This window comes from Melanerpes formicivorus, unplaced genomic scaffold (assembly GCF_026170545.1).
Source record: "Melanerpes formicivorus ecotype bairdi unplaced genomic scaffold, bMelFor1.0.p_v2 SCAF_2, whole genome shotgun sequence".
NCBI lineage: Eukaryota > Metazoa > Chordata > Aves > Piciformes > Picidae > Melanerpes > Melanerpes formicivorus.
The window spans coordinates 53,976,544-53,993,584 of record NW_027142354.1 but is presented as its reverse complement, the minus strand read 5'-3'; the positions used below and the strand labels follow the sequence as shown (position 1 = coordinate 53,993,584).

Below are 17,041 nucleotides of genomic sequence, written 5' to 3'. Positions count from 1 at the left end.
GTCTCAGGCTCCGTGCCCGAGATGTGCCAGCCAGTTTTCCCAGCCCTCCTCGGCACCCGGCGGCGCCGCAGCAGCTGGCCGTGCTGCAGATGGGCTTACCGCGGCTTGTCACAGAGCTCAGCTTAGAAAACACCCCAAAAGGCACATGGCGAGGTCCTGCCCTGACCGTGACATCGTTCCTCCCCTGGAAACGACACGGGGCTTTGAAAGCAAAACACGAACAAGGAGCCGGGCGTGACCTACCTTCTCGCTGCTGGGGCTCCCCGGGGCTGCCCAGCGCGGCACCACCACCTCGGGCTGCGGCTCCGAGCCGGCGACGACCCCTCCCGCTGGGGAGACACAAGAGGAGCCGCTCATTACCCACCCTCGGGAGCTCCAGAACACGGGGCCGGGGCGGGTGGGAGAGCCCTGCGCTGGTTGTAAGGGAAGCAGGAGGATTCCCCCCCCCACACCCCTCAAAGCATCCACCCGGTCTGCCTCCCTCCCTCCCTGGGGGCTCATGCAGCCAGAGGCATATGTGCAGGGTGGGGGGCGGCCGGGGCAGCCCTTCCCGAGCCGGGCACCCTGCACTCACGGGGCGGCCGTAGCAGCAGCGAGAGGGCGATGCCGCAGAGCAGCCCCCGGCCCCGCATGGCTCCGGGCAGCACACGGCGCTCCGCCGCCGCCCCGCCGTATATAAAACCGCCCGGCGCGACTTTCTCCTCCCACCACCGGCCCGAGATCCGCTTCTGCAGCCCCCTGCCTGGGGGAGGGGGCGGACGGGGGTGTCTCCTCCTCTTCTTCCTCCACCCCACGCTGAGCAGCACCTCGGAGATGCCCCTCGCGTGCAATAGAAGCTCTGTCCTGGGCGTGGGGATGTGAGGCTGGGCTGTCCTCCCAGCACCCCAAGCATCTCCATGGGGATCCCTATGAAAAACCTCTTCCCCTCTCCCCCCGCCCTAGCTCTTTTGCACGGAAATCTGTTGTACCTTAAAAGCTAGCGAAGAGGAGGGGACCTGGTGGAAGGCAGCAGCCAAATCGTTGTGAAGAGGCTCCTGTAGGAGATGTGCTATGGCTTTATTCGTTTATTATATTTGTATGTAATCCTAGCAAACCTTTCATGGTTCCACAGCCATCCTGAATCCCTCAGCTCCTGGGAAACGCATTACCTCTGGACAACTGAAGGGATATAGGATGAAATTTATTGTGCCCATATAAATAGGCAGAAGCAACAAGCGGTCCACTGTCTCTTTAAGGCTGGGGAAGGGCACGGGAGCATCCACAGCTCATATTTCTTGTGCTGCCCTTCAGTGATGTCCACTCACTCCCATAAAGCTCCCAGAAAAGCATCCCTTTCTTCTCCTGCATCCTTCAGCACTAACACAAGGCTGTGGTATACACACCACCTCTTTGCTAGACCTCTGCTCTTCACAAATATGAGTACCCAAAGGACTGCCAGATGCAGTGCCTCACTGCTGGCTTAGCCACTGTGGCTCAAGGCTGCAGCAAGAGAGTCCAAGTTAGTAGGGCTGTGCTCAGGTCACCAGTTGCAAAAACATGAGCTCTGTGATGCTGTAGATGCTCCCTGCACACGCTGAGCCCGTGAAAACCAGCTGCCTTCCCCTGTGTCAGGTTATTTCTGCTATGATTCTCAGTTAGCTCAACTGTAGCCACACTATCATTTTCATGACAAGCATTTTTATGGGGTCAGCTCAGAGTGGCAGGAAAAAGCATTGCCTCTTAAGCACACTCTTTAGGCAGCCATTGATCCACATTATCAACATAACCCTTTCCATTCATCTCTGTACTTAAAGTGGCTGTGTAGGTGAACCACCAGGAAACCAGCTTAAGAAATGTGGAGAGTTTTCACCTGGCTATGTTTCAGAGTATATCGGTAAATTAGGCTGGTAGGAAATGAATGTTTCATTCAGAATAAAGGTTTGCTAGATAATAATAATAATGATATTGTCTCTTGCCCAGAGCTTTATTTATGCTATTGAAACCATTGATCTCTCTCTTACTGAAAGTCTTTGCTAACCCATGTCAGTGTGCCCAAAGGAAACATGGCTGTTTTGGTTTAAGGCTTTCATATATGCCCCCACTCTCCCTCAGCACTTCACACACTGAACCTTTATGAAAGTGAAAGTCAGTTTATTCCTGATATAACCCTGGCAGAAGAAAGCTAGGATGTCCTGGGGACAGCTAGAGAGAATTATCAAGGTGAGCAGACTATGAACAACATTTTAGCTGACCCATAGACAGGTCACAACTTTTCTGTCACACAACTAAATCATGTTTTTTCCCAGAATAAAAATCCAGGGACCAGATTCCAGCTCTCTCCTAATCACGTGGAGTACCTTGAAGAGAAAACTTGACATTTTGGTGAACTTTCCCATTTATTTATAGCTGCCTGTAATATAGAAGCAAACCATGGCACCATTTTTGATGCCTTTATTATAAATAAGTAAAAATGCAAGCCAAATTTGGACACAGATTTAGCTATCTGCTTTCATCCCTGCATAAAATTTCCTTCTGCACAAAGGAAAAAAAACAAACAAACTTTGATGAGGACCATGTATATTTGCATGGAAAGATTGCCACAAACCTTCTCAGCACAACAAATCCTTCCAGGGACTGCTCCATATATTTCTCTAAAAGAAGATCAGCTCAAAACCCCGACCAACCAAACACAAAAAGCCCCAAAGAAAACCCCCCAAAAACATAACATGGAATAAAGGAGCCTTATCTTAAGATTGTTAAAATGCTCAGGCCAATTACTATCTGCTTGTGATTTCTGTCACCACCCAAATATCATTAAAATGAGATACATGCAATATTTGCATTTCTTCTGGAGGGGTATTTTTATCTTTGGAATTTGGTAATATGAGAACTGATATCTCAATTTATAATCACCAGAAACTCCCTCCATAAAAATACAGCCACAGACTGTGCAGTGGTTATATATAGTTTAATCTATATTTGTGTGATATATCACTTACAGTACTCAGACATCGCTGCATGGAAAGATTCAGGATATTCTGCCCTTACTAACAGTGCTGCAATGCTACCTGCCTCTGGCACAGAATGAGTCAGATCCTGCCCTGACCCATCTCTACAAAAAGATCTTACTGGAGTCAATGGGACATTTGCCTGATTCACAGAGAAAGGTCAAGCTTTCAGTTATCTGGGAATTACACAGACTCAGACTCATTTCCTCCAGGATCCCAACTGCTCGATTAAAAGCATCAACTGGGAATTCGGGAGCCTGTGCTCTGTTCCCTTATCAGTTACATCCGCTGTGATCAAGGGATGGACACACCTGCAGCCTCCATGCAGCACCCAGGGCATGGTCAGTATATGAGATCGTTCAGTAGGCTTGAAAATGAGGTGTTTCAGTTTCCCTAGGGCAAAGCTGATGAGAAAGATTTTGAAGGGGAGTTTCAGCACATACTCAACAGTTGGCAAGATGAATTAACACTGTCGTTGGTAGGTGGAAAGCAAAAGATGAAGAGACGGGAGAGATCTCACTATGTTCATAGTAAATTAGGAGTTAGCCACCTAGAAGGAAATAGAAAGCTAGATCCACAGAGGACAATGCCTGTTGAAGAAACAGATTTATGCAGAGAATGACTTAGATATATACCTCAGACTAAAAGCTCAGTAATATTTCATTGGAACTCTCTCTTCAGAAATAGGAGCTGTTGTTGAATGAACTGCTCTGAAAAGACTCCTGCTGACACTGGAGAAAATGTTACTGAGAATCCAAGTCTTAGCAGGAGAAGGTAGAAGACTTTTTGTCCTGCCTAGCCTCTGCTTTACAGATACTCATGCTGATAAAAGAAATTTTCTGTCTTAGGCTGACTTGAGTGGGATGTGAAAACTTCCATTTTTCAGGACATTTTTCTCCCTCAGATGATCAAAGGAGGAAGGCTGTGAAGGGAACTGGCGATTTAACAGTGAACCTCTTTATTCTGAGTCTTAACAGTTGAGAACAGCTTTGGCTGGCCCAGAATATTCTGTTTAGCTTTGGTTTTCCACCACCCATGCAGGACAGCAGGAATACTTAGAAGAACTCTAGAGCAGCTGTCCAGCCAAAGAGGGAGAAGTGCTGTAAGATGATCAGGTACAAGACAAGGGCTTGTCCCAATGTGCTGTCACTGAAATCATATCAAAGCACTCTCTATGATTTTTTTGAAGGGTGGGTCACTGCTGCTGCTTTTGCTTCATTCCTACAGGCAAGTGAACTTCATGGCAGAAGACTGTATGTGCAACACATTGCATCTTTTTAACTGTATTTGTACATCTGTAGTGCTCCCCTCCACACTTGCCTGCAAGCTTCTCCAACACAGCAGCGAGAGAAGGGGAACAGGTATAATGGTGCAATGGCTTTTAATAACATTCAGTCCATAAATCCAGTAATTTGGAAGAAAAAAAAATACCAGTCTCTGCAAATGGATAGCCTCAGGCAGTGATGTACTGGGTAGCACTACAGTCTTCAGACTTCTGCAGCAGTGGAAGAGAAATAAACTTTGTTCAGAAAAATCTGCACCCCATTTGGTTTTCAGGCTAAGAAGCATGCAAGGCAATTTTTAGTTTAGATTAAGGTAAACATCAGAGAAAGAAGAAAATAATTATAAGAGAGCAGAATATGTCTTTCATGTCTCACTCTCTGCCCTGCCATGAAGCAGGGCACCAAGGGAATGGCCCTGCCTATGACCCACTTCACACATTGCAAGAAGAGAAATACCAGCACAGCTAGCTGGCACGTCAGGAATCTGCATTTAGGAGATAAGTTTGAAGGTGGCTTGACAATGACCTAGAAATGGGAGCTAAAAACCTCTTCTGTCACAAGATAATGCCCCATGTGGGCTGCCAGTGCATGCTACAGAATGATTCAGAGGAAGCTGGGCTTGGATGAGTAGTTTGTATAATTTTCACTTCTGTTGCAGACAAGACCTAATAGTCTCAAAATGAGCTCAGATGAAGGCTGGGTCCAGTGCTGTAGACCTGCAGACACAGATCCCACATGACGAATTCAGGATTTCAGGTCTAGCTGGGAGGGAAGGAGTGATCAGGCCTATATTTTGTTTGCTCATTAATATATATTTAGGATGTGTTAAACCTGTCTTCTCTTCTCCTGGCCTTACTGGTTTGTGTCCAGTTCTGGGCCCCTCAGTTTAAGAAGGACATTGAGACACTTGAACGTGTCCAGAGAAGGGCAATGAGGCTGGGGAGAGGCCGTGAGCACAAGCCCTACGAGGAGAGGCTGAGGGAGCTGGGATTGTTTACCCTGGAGAAGAGGAGGCTCAGGGGAGACCTTATTGCTGTCTACAACTACCTGAAGGGTGGTTGTAGCCAGGAAGGAGTTGGTCTCTTCTCTCAAGCAACCAGCACCAGAACAAGAGGACAGAGTCTCAAGCTGCACCAGGGGAAGTTTAGGCTTGAGGTGAGGAGAAAGTTCTTCACTGAGAGAGTTGTTAGCCATTGGAATGGGCTGCCCAGGGAGGTGGTGGAGTCACCATCCCTGGAGGTGTTCAAGACGAGATTGGACGTGGCACTTGGTGCCTTGGTTTAGTCATGAGGTCTGTGGTGACAGGTTGGACTTGATGATCTTTGAGGTCTCTTCGAACCTTTGTGATTCTGTGATTCTGTAAACAGAGTAAGTATCTATTGAGGATATCATACTGTCTTTTCATACATGAACAGCATAGGTCCCATTAGCAGATGGATGTTGCATAGCAAGTGCTGAATCCCTCATCCCACTGAAGCTCACACTGAGTTGTCAGCACTGAGTTCACAAGAGCAGGGTAAAACCGAGTACCCCTGAGGCATCTCCCTTCAAATGGTGCGGGAGACTCCCATATAGGAAGAATGAAATTTGTATTATCCATGGCAAGCAGTAATTCTAGGTTCTGGTGCATTAAACTATGTCTTATATCCTACTCCATAGAGTATAAAAAGAAAAATGGGAGAAGAGGAAAGTTAGATCTAGAGAATAATCCCACAAACAGCTGTTTTATACCTTGAAACACACTTGTGTAGGAATTAGTACATATGCCCACACACATTCCTGCAGGCCAGATCAGCTTTCAGTGAGAAGATAATTTAGAAATGAGCAGGCTTTTTCTACTATTTATAAGACTTTCCTCTTCATGATTCCTCTGCATTGCAAGTGCAGGGGGCTGTTTGTAATAGTTGCAACATGTAGGGTGGACAGGATTTGTGCTTTCATGTTCTTTAAAACAAGAGGTTTCAATCTTGGGACTTGGAAAATGTTATGAGCCTACAGAAGCAGGAAAGCATGAAAATGTTGATATGAGACTGAAAAGTTAAAGTGCAATGAACTCAGAGGCTGTCTACTCTACATTGATTTAGGACTATCTTTTGAGGCATATGGAAGTTTAATTTGTACCTATCTTTGCCAATAACACTGTCTTGATGGATACTGGGAACCGAGGGCTCAGGTTTGACAGGATGCTCAGGGCCCAACAGTTCCAGTCTGACAACTCATAAAATATAAGATGTCCTACACGAGATGGGCAGCCTAGCATCCTCTGAACCATTCCTCAGCATCCTCTCACAGCCTAGGATGGATGGACTTCTCCATACACAGCTTCCAGCTTTCCCCACATTTCTGTGGTAGCTGAATTCACACAATTATACAGACACACATATATACACCAGAGAGCAGGGAGGCAATTCTGCCCCTGTACACTGCACTGGTTAGGCCGCACCTTGAGTACTGTGTCCAGTTCTGGGCCCCTCAGTTTAGGAAGGATGTTGACTTGCTGGAACGTGTCCAGAGAAAGGCAACAAAGCTGGTGAGGGGTTTGGAACACAAGCCCTATATGGAGAGACTGAAGGAGCTGGGGTTGCTTTGCCTGGATGAGGCTAGGGGAGACCTTATTGCTCTCTACAACTACCTGAAGGGAGGTTGCGGACAGGCGGAGGTTGGTCTCTTCTCCCAGGCAACCAGCACCAGAACAAGAGGACACAGTCACAAGCTGCACCAGGGGAGGTTTAGGCTTGAGGTTAGGAAGAAATTCTACACAGAGGGAGTGATTGCCCATTGGAATGGGCTACCTGGGGAGGTGGTGGAGTCACCATCATTGGAGGTGTTTAGGAGGAGACTTGATAGGGTGCTTGGTTGCATGGTCTAGTTGATTAGGTGGGTTGCATGGTAGGCTGGACATGATGATCTTGAAGGTCTCTTCCAACCTGGTCTGGTCTATTCTATTCTATTCTATTCTATTCTATTCTATTCTATTCTATTCTATTCTAATTCTATATTGTCTGGAAAACTGACTTCAGCTCATCATTCCAGCCATGATGCAGCTTAGATGCACAGTAAGCCTGTGAGTTACATGAATTAGGACCTGCCCGTCCCCACTCAACGTCCACGGTTTAAAATGAAGCACTAGAGGTATATTGCTCAGGTGAGTTTATTCAAATACAACAGCAGCAACATAACAAGAGTCACAGAAGAAAATGACCCTCTGTTCCAAAAAATGGGGGGGAAAGTAACATTAACCACACATTTTGGCCAAAAGATTTTGAATTTCATTACTGTTTGAGTTCGGCACAGAGAATCTCCCTGTTAAAAGCCTTTGATACATCTCAGGGAGTTTGGTATTATCTGGAGAAGTCTTTGCAGCACTAACTACACTCAGGGATAAAGTCATAGACTACTAGTGTAAGCCACAGGGTCAGAACTCATATGATTTGCTCTCTCTGGGTGCTAGCATGCCTCACCACACCTTCTGGACAATCCCATTTTGATTAATGGCACTTGTTTCAGACCAAGATATTACTGAAACTGATGTAAATTGTTGGTGTGTTATATCGCAGTTTTACCACAAACAAGGCACTACAGTTACAAATTAACCAAATTAAACTGAAAACTACCTCATCAAGGGAAAAATGTAAAGCACTGCAGAACAACTGACTTCACTCTCCAGGCCTTAGAGTATTTTACTGCAGTAAGAATTACATTACAGTCATAAACAAGAACTATTTCACTTGCTAAAGCTCCTAAAGTAATACTTACAAAATTATGGCAAATGCTATCAAAGGGCCTACTTTGGCATTAAAAAGATGTCCTTAAACACACCTCTCCTCAGGAAAGCACATTATCACATGCTTAGATCTAAATTCCTGTGCAAGTGGTCTCCTGAGATAGAGCCCAAACAATGCCCTGAAGAAGCTGGTGAAACTCCAGAGGCTTTTGACCTCCCCAGATTTATATGTGATCTCTCAAAATGCAAACAGATCATCAGACTTCAAAATGACCTCTCCAGATCTCTCAAGCTACATGGATCTTCCATTGAACACACTGAAGTCAGTGTTGAAGAAAGCATTAATAACATTCTACAATATTTGATTTGTCTGGTTTTTAAGTTGGTTTTAAAATTACAGTTCTTGCAACAACTTTACTTCTTCCTCATCACTGTCAGTTACATTGACTAGGTGGATGCTGGAGGGAGATGAAGTGATTGACAACACCTCTTCCAATACTTCAACATCCAGCTGTGGTAGGGGACTGGAATACTGATCTGTGTTGCAGCTGCTGTGACATGGCACCGGTTCAAGGTTCTCATTTTCCTTTGGGTATTCCTTGAAAGGATAGCCTCTGCCTAAAGGTGAAAACATCACCTCCTGTCTTTGGTATCTGTCTTCATAAAAGCCAAGGCATTCAGGCACTGGGCTGGAGAAGTTCCCAAAGCCAAATGGAGGCCGGCTGAATGGACATGTGCTGCAATGAAAGAGATTGAAAGTTGGCTTTCAGAAATGCAGATTGCCTGGACATCCATTCAGCTAAGAAAGACACTAATGGTCTGTGCCAGTCAGCTCAACCTGTTGAAATACCCCAAACATGCAGACTTAAAAACCATGCCTAAATTAGACTGGGCCCACAACCAGAGTCATGCACAGATTCCATAGCTGTGCACGTGCAGCTCTCCGTGCCAGATACAGGCATGACAAACACAAATGCCTGTATTTATCAATGAAATAATACCATGGAAAAAACCAGCATCTGACCAGCCTGCAGGATGATGACCAACATAGTCAGAACAGTAAAACAAATTATCAACAATCAGTTTGTGTTATTTCTGTGACAGAGCTGGCATAAAATGCTCTTATCTCTTCTCTGAGTGAACTCTTGCATCTGTTACACTGCTACTGAACAGGAGGAGGGAATCCTTGTGCCCCATATGTGGCTGTCAATGTTACTGTTTAAAGAATGTGCAGTAATGAACTTTTAAAAAGCAACTCCATAGTAGGTTGCAGGAAGTCACTGTGCCAGATGTAACTGTGGTCCTCTGGTGTCAGACACTGCAAGTTTTATTCTGATGCAGTATGTCAGCTACTGTAATTTACAGTGTTACAGAAATTGATTACATTGCTAAGAATACAAAGCATGTGAAGAAGTAACAGGACTCTACAGTGCAGACACTGTGTGTCCATTGAGGTTTTGAGGAGATTGTTCACCTTTCTAAGGGAACATTTACAGTGCATAAATCTGCATACATTCATTTGCACTGTCAGTGCCACTCAGAAAATATTCTGAGGTTTGCATATTTTCTGAGATTCTGGTATGCAAGATACAAGTTTATAGGATTGTGGACTTATAAATCATTGGATTAGAAAGATCCTGGCATTAGCAGGGCTGCCAGCCTTCAGAAGTCCATTGATGTGTATGGACTCAGAAGAGTCTTTTAGGGTACAAAACACTCCTTTTCCTCATCGGCTTCAAAAACTCTCTCATTTCAGCGATCAAGGGCTAAGCAAAGCTCATGCTTAGCAGTTTGGGGAATATGTGTCCTGTGACCTCAAAACTAGAAATAACTTATACTGCAGCAGCTCATAAAGTTCTTCTGAGTGTCATGAGTCATCATCAGCCTAATTTATGACCATGTAGGCTTGTTGTCACAGGAACATATTGGTTGTTGCTATTGGTAGGAGTGAGCAGTGTATAAAGGGGCAGATTTTAAGTCTTAATAGCCATAACAATTTGCTCTGTTTGATATTGCACAGCCATGAAAGAAAAGATGATGCCTTACAGTGAATAAGCATCAGCAGGCCATCAGATGACTTGTTTTTGAGCAGCACATCTGCTGCTGGGAGGGCACTGATGCTTTCTGTGCATGCATAGCTTAGGAGATACCCAAGGGACAGTATGTGTTAGCTTGTAAATTCTTTGATTAGGTGATCTCTGATTGACTGCCCAGAGACTGCAGAGGAACTTGTCTAAGAATTCTGAAGACATTTCCCACCAGGCTGGATTTCAGAACCACTGGTAGCTACGACAGCTGCAATCATTGTAGCTAGGAGACATTTCCCACATCTACTTTAATTCTATCCAATAGTTTTCAAAATACATTTATACTATGTCTTCCCAAGGCTTTTCTGCAGAGATCAGCTGCACTTAGATGCATAAAGTAGAGAGAAAATACTTCTATTGACCGTGGTCTCGGGAGTGCCAATTACTGCAACAGTACTATGGAGCCCTCAATAACTGGGCATATTGAATGGGCAGCCTCAGGTCAGCAGGTCCTACCACATAGCAGCTATAGGAAGATAAGAGCATCTCTCCTTCTGAATGCTCCATCTGCTTTCAGTAAGTCAAAAGACTCTCTGCCTTTTGTAATTTGTTCTTACTGGTATTGAAATGAAGGGTTTCATTACCTTGAAGGGAAATAGTGAGGTCCAGGCACAATGTAAGGGTGGTAGAATGGAAACCGAGGAGGTACTCCAAACAGACTGGCTGGCTGACCAATGGGAGGAGACTCATAAATACGTGAGGGAAGAAAAGGAGTAGCTTGGGGAAGAGGTACAGGTCTAGGAAACATAGGAAGCCCTAGGTACTCCTTTGGGGGCTCAATATTACAGAGAGAAAATCTGCCGTTAGTGGTGGTTATGCTACTTGGGGTTCTGCTAAAGCTCTCAGTGAAAACTGGTGTAAGTCTCTTCGGAGAGCAATTGAGCCCAGATGATGCATTCAGAGTTTCTCTCTGAGCAGGTTCAGCAACATGCTGTGGTGAAATTACGGGGTACAGGGGTAGGGTTGGAGCTGGAACAACCACTGATGTGGTGCTTGTACTAGTAGTCTGGAAAAAAGTAATTGGACCAGCACGTTGAAGGGAAGGAGCCGGCAGACGGATGGCAGGAGGAGCCCCACCTTTAGGAAACAGAACAGTTACTTATTAGACATGAATGAAGGAAGAGATTTCATGAACAGCAGCATAACAAACCACAGCCAGAGACAACCATTTCCCCCCAAACACATTCTGTCATTACTTCCCTGCAACTCAGTCACACATCACTTGGCCTGCATGTATTCTGACAGATGGATTTGGACCCACATTCAAGCTTCCTTCTACAGAAACTCAAGGGAGAAGAAGGAACTCACTAGTGTGTGTTGAGGCTATGAGGGTGGTGTGGGCTGTGTCTTCTGATATAGTCACAGAATGAGGCTGGCATTTAGTGCCTGAAGCTCAGAAGACCTCCTAAATCTACCAGCTGAGTTGGAGTGAGCCAAATTCTTAACGAATCTGTGTGGTGCCAAAGCAGCAGTGAGGAACAGAAGCCGCTGTTAAAACATCCTACTCTCCAGAATGTTTTCTTATGTTTCACCATGCTAATCTCTGAAACATTTTGCTGACCATACACTTGAATGTACATTTTTAAATCACACATCATCTCAACAGGGCTGCCTTTACACAGGAAGATTTCAAAACACATTGCACAAGTGTTTTTCAAACCCAACTACTTCGGCCAATAGTCTAAATTCTGAGTCAACAGAATTAATCTACTTTTTTACAGTTTATATTTAAGAATAATTTCAACCAGAACAGGGTAGTAAACCCTGGAATGAAACACAGTAGCATCTGAGGACAACATAGTATTATAAAATGAAAACCAAGAATACTTTATTCAGTCAAATTTACAGATGGGTTTGAGAAAGGATCACATTACTAACTCAGAACTTCACCAGAACAGAGGTGAGTGTTCACTTTTACCTCTGAATATTACCAAACAGCATAAACAGGTATTTCATTTTCTTCTTCAGGTTTAGTAAGGCAGTGCTGAACACTGCTGCAGTTAAGAGCTGGTGGGAGAAGATAGATGTCAGGTGGAGAGAGAACAAGAAACAGCTGTAGCTTAACAGGAAGTGAGTGCTGAGTAATAGAGATACAGAAAGACCAAGAGACAGCAGGAGGTAACCAGGAGCTACAAAGAAAATAGCAGAGACTTGTGGGCAGTGAAGATGCCAGAAGAATTTAAGAGGCAGTGGAAATAGTAGGTAGAGACTAAGAGGCAGAGGAGAGCCAACAGAAACAGTGGTGTCAAGAAAGACTGAGAAATCATTTTAACTACATCTACACTACCACATGTGTAACTTTTACTACAATAGATAAATCCTGAATTTCTAAAATAATTCACTCCTGAAAACTCACAGACTGCATGTCCAATACCGGTCTGAACGCTGGGGATGACAACTGAACAAGCAGGTGGCTGGAAGGGACAAACGGCAGCTGGATTTGTAGCAATGATGCTCTGAGAAGCGCTGGAAAATACAGCAGAGACAGGCAGAGGAAAACGCTTCCTTTTGCCTTGGCGTGGTTGATAAACCCAGCCTGTCAGAGATGGAAAAAACACCAAAAGATGCAGACATCCAGTTTTGGGGATGGTCTCATTCTTCATGTCAAGCTATGATACCTGTAATCCTGTAGTATCGAAAACAAAGCAGTCCAAAACCTGTTTCTATAGTCAATGGCAATACTCCTGCGAGCTAGCAAATGGGGCATTTTATCAGAGGTGGAAATAAAATGGACATATTTGGGCATTGCTGTTGTGTTACTAAATTGTTAACTGTGAGACAAAGAAGTAGAGAACAGGGGGGAGTGATGTGGCACAGCTGAGGGAAGCATGTTAAGGAGAACATGACACTGTACAATGGGCTCTCAGTGCAGAAGAAAGCCATGACTGTATTCAAAACAGAGACCTTTCCTGTTTCCTTAACCCATTCATTCTCACACACCTGTAAGTTACAAGATACAATGGAAAATAAAAACCACTAGGAATCCTATACAGATTTGGGAGGAGTTACATCTGCCTCTGACATAACACTAACCAAAGACTAACATGTATTCTGAATTGACAGTGAGTAGCTCAGTCTCTTACACAGACTAACTCTTAATGCCACGTAAAAGGAAGCCCTTCTTTTTCTTTCCTGAAGGGTGTTAAGAAGAGAAGGAGGGTGCTACTTTTTTCTTTCACTTGCTCATGACAGATCAGTCAGATCTTGTCTAGCAGGATTAGACATAACCATGAATTAGCAGGAGTATGGTAATAGAGAAAGGACTACAACACCTGGTATCTCGTTTTTGAAAGCATTCAGAGTACTTAAGTTCTGGTTTACTGAACTGCACTCTTAGGGGTTAATTTGTTCAGAGTGCAAGTTTTTAACTCTTTTGACAAAAGGCTGAGAAACATCTTCCACACTGTTCTTTGGGAATCCCACAGAATACAATACTCTTTATACTTCCTGGGCACTGTTCTTTGGGAATCCCACAGAACACAATACTCTTTATACTTCCTGGGCACTGTTCTTTGGGAATCCCACAGAATACAATACTCTTTATACTTCCTGGGCACTGTTCTTTGGGAATCCCACAGAACACAATACTCTTTATACTTCCTGGGCCGTTTCCCTTTCCTGCTTTTAAGGAATGGATGGATGTGTCACCACAGGCCACCTGGACAGCTCTTTCTGGGGCATGCAAAATGAAGCAGCAAGCCATACTCACACTAAACTCACTATCTGGCTGTTAAAACTACTACAGCATTCAGAAGACCAGCTGTAGCTGTGGTGATCTAAGACCATGAGAAACATTAGACGCTACGAAAGATGAAGCATTTTTTGGATGCTTAAAAAAATTAATGTGCATTCAGGCACTGGAAAGCTGACAGGAGGAGGGCCATATCCTTGACAGTTTTGTAATGTTTCTGGAACTCTCTTACTTGCTGTAATGAAAGAGATCCATTTCTCACTAAACCTTGCACTTCGAAAGCATTCAGGTAAATAAATATGTGTTTACCAGGAAACTCCTCTCTGTGCTTTTGTTTAATTTTATGAGCTTCATCATAATAGGGCTGCTTCTGCTCTTCAGTCAGTTTGCTCCACTCCAGTCCAAGCTGAACACTGATTTCTGCATTATTTGCATTAGGGTTGGCTCTTGCTAGGGCAGGCCGATGGATCCTGGCCCACACCATAAACGCGTTCATTGGACGCTTCACATGGCCACTTTTGTCCTTGCCAAATGGAGTATCTGGCATTCCTAGGCAACAAAACCAGGAAAGACCATCATCTTCCAAGCAATAGAAGCAACACAAGTACATCAAGAGGGTATTTGGCAACAGTCAAAAGAAATCACTATGGCTTTGGAACACACAAACCTCAGTGCCCATTTGCAAAACAGTTCCTAGAAACATATCAAAGGGCAAGAGAGTACCACAGAATCAGGGAATGTGAGGGGTTGGAAAGGACCTCGAATGATCATCTAGTCCAACTCCCCTGCCAGAGCAGAATCATCTAGAGCAGATCACACAGGAACACATCCAGGTGGGTTTTGAGTATCTCCAGAGAAGGAGACTTCACAACCCCCCTGGGCAGCCTGTTCCAGTGTTCCATCACCCTCACAGTGAAATTTTTTTTCCTCATGTTACACGGAACTTTCTAGGCTCCACCGACCTTCACTGAAGCAAGGCCTAACAAATAATTTACCTGCTCTGTTACATGCTGTTAAAAAAACACATATATCCCAAACACAAACCATATGGGACTGTTAAAACACTAGTCTGGCTTTCATTTGGCTAAATTGCTTTCTTATGAACTTAGAAACTTACACATTTATCAGCTAAACATTGTACACTGTAGTTCATGTCACTGCAAATTTGTCATCACCACCAGAACTATGGATCCAAAGCCCCAACAATTCAGGGACCAGATCCAATGACTGTGTGACAGTTTAGTCCTACACACGTGCAGTTGCTGACTTTTCAGCTAAGGTTATGGTCCCACACCTGTGGGCTCTTCAGCTAAGGTTATGGACCTACACCTGTGGGCTTTTCAGCTAAGGTTATGGTCCCACACCTGTGGGCTCTTCAGCTAAGGTTATGGTCCTACACCTGTGGGCTTTTCAGCTAAGGTTATGGTCCCACACCTGTGGGCTCTTCAGCTAAGGTTATGGTCCCACACCTGTGGGCTTTTCACCAAGGTTATGGTCCCACACCTGTGGGCTCTTCAGCTAAGGCTACGGTCCCACACCTGTGGGCTCTTCAGCTAAGGCTATGGTCCCACACCTGTGGGCTCTTCAGCTAAGGCTATGGTCCCACACCTGTGGGCTCTTCAGCTAAGGCTATGGTCCCACACCTGTGGGCTCTTCAGCTAAGGTTATGGTCCCACACCTGTGGGCTCTTCAGCTAAGGTTATGGTCCTACACCTGTGGGCTTTTCAGCTAAGGTTATGGTCCCACACCTGTGGGCTCTTCAGCTAAGGCTATGGTCCCACACCTGTGGGCTCTTCAGCTAAGGCTATGGTCCCACACCTGTGGGCTCTTCAGCTAAGGCTATGGTTGTGCTGAGTTTCTAGGGGGTTTGTGTTTGCTTTTTTCCTCTCTTTTTTTCAGATTAAGACACATTTTCCTGGAGGAACCTGTGGTTGCAAATGACTGTTACACGACACCCAGCTTTGGCTCTTTGCAAACACAGATTTCATTTTAACTGAGCTAGCAGCATGAGGAACCCACAACCCCTTACAACTGATCCCTGAGCAAGAAATTTCCTGAAAGAAAATTTCCTGAAAGGTAAAAACCTTAAGTCTTTCAACACCTCATTTTAAGACATTGAACAACTCCGTGCATCCCTGAACACTACAGAGTTTAACGCAGTCAGGGAGCAAGTGGACAAAACTGCATTGATTTTAACTAACCACTAGGGAACTCTGTGCTCCTAACGTGCTTATGTGTTATGCTGAAGAGGAAAGTTGTCTAGCAAAGAGGTTTTCTAACACAACCTTTCCATTTGTGTTCTCCTATCCGGTAACCGGTCAGAACTGAATGCCTCTTCCTGAACCCTGGCAAGCTCTCATAGCAGAATACCTGAATCAGAGGGCAGTACTGTGAGGGGCACATTTCTAGTTTCAATCTTTACTGGAGGTGCCACTACAGGCTGTAACTTAAGCGGCATTTGTTTCTCTGGCACTTGAGTCACACGCATCAGCTCTGGTAGCACGGGGCCATGGATCTGTATGCGGGTCCCAGGAGGTAAGGGCTGAAGGACAACTGGAAACTTCCGATCTTCAGCGAGGATCCCAAACCCCTGACGCTGTTGCACTCTGATGGCATCAGTGCTGGCACGAGCAGGCCCACAAAGGGAGCCAGCCGGAGCATTCTCCCTTTCTGGGCCATCTCCCTTTTCCATCTTCACCCTCCAGGTCTCAGAAGCCACCTCAGGGGTTTCCACTTTGATAGCGCTCCAGGGCTTCTTCCCATTTTCCCACTCCTCCAGCACCTTCACCTCGTTCTGGCTTTCTACACCGCCCCATTTGTGGTCTCCATCTCTCTTGATGGTGCCGTGGGCCTCCTCTTTAACTGTCTCCCGGGCTGGGAAACACCTGAACTGGGCGCCTGACTCTCTCCTGTCCGGGGCATCTCCCGCCTCCGGGTCGGGCTTCTCGATTTTGATTAATGGGACCTTAGCCTCCTCCTTCGGGGCGGGCGGCCGCAGTGGGGGGCGGCGGACTCGCGGGGGCGGTTTTGGGGGAGCCCTGGAGCGCAGCGGTCGCTCCCTCACCACCCCCTCCATCCCGCCGCGGCCGGATGCCGCTGGCGGACGTTGGGCCAACGCTCGCCGCGGCCTCGCGCAGTCGTCCGCCAACGGCCGCACCGATCCCGCCTCGTGTCCCGGCGGCACAGCGTGGTCGCCATGGGGACCGCTGGCAGAACCGCCGCGCGCCAGCCACCAGCCACGGGGCCCGCTGCAACCATAGAGAGGTCCG

General features: G+C 45.7%; 2 protein-coding genes across 2 annotated transcripts in view; both read right to left on the bottom strand.

The window, feature by feature from the left end:
• ADAM19 (ADAM metallopeptidase domain 19) overlaps positions 1 to 632 on the bottom strand; it is a 31,749-nt gene extending 31,117 nt beyond the window's left edge. The window contains exons 1-2 of the mRNA XM_068161525.1: positions 575 to 632; positions 244 to 329 (exon numbers count right to left, since the gene is read on the bottom strand). Coding sequence (XP_068017626.1) covers positions 244 to 329; positions 575 to 632 — 144 coding nt within the window. The remainder of the gene's footprint in view (positions 1 to 243; positions 330 to 574) is intronic.
• A 6,786-nt stretch (positions 633 to 7,418) lies between these two features.
• Positions 7,419 to 16,878, bottom strand: SOX30 (SRY-box transcription factor 30). Its single transcript, XM_068148120.1, has 5 exons — positions 16,143 to 16,878; positions 14,082 to 14,321; positions 12,438 to 12,617; positions 10,666 to 11,158; positions 7,419 to 8,731 (listed from the first exon to the last, which is right to left on the bottom strand). Exons 1-5 carry the CDS (start codon positions 16,846 to 16,848, stop codon positions 8,389 to 8,391), a joined length of 1,962 nt encoding a protein of 653 aa, XP_068004221.1. The 5' UTR covers positions 16,849 to 16,878; the 3' UTR covers positions 7,419 to 8,388.
• Between the last annotated feature and the right edge of the window lie 163 nt (positions 16,879 to 17,041).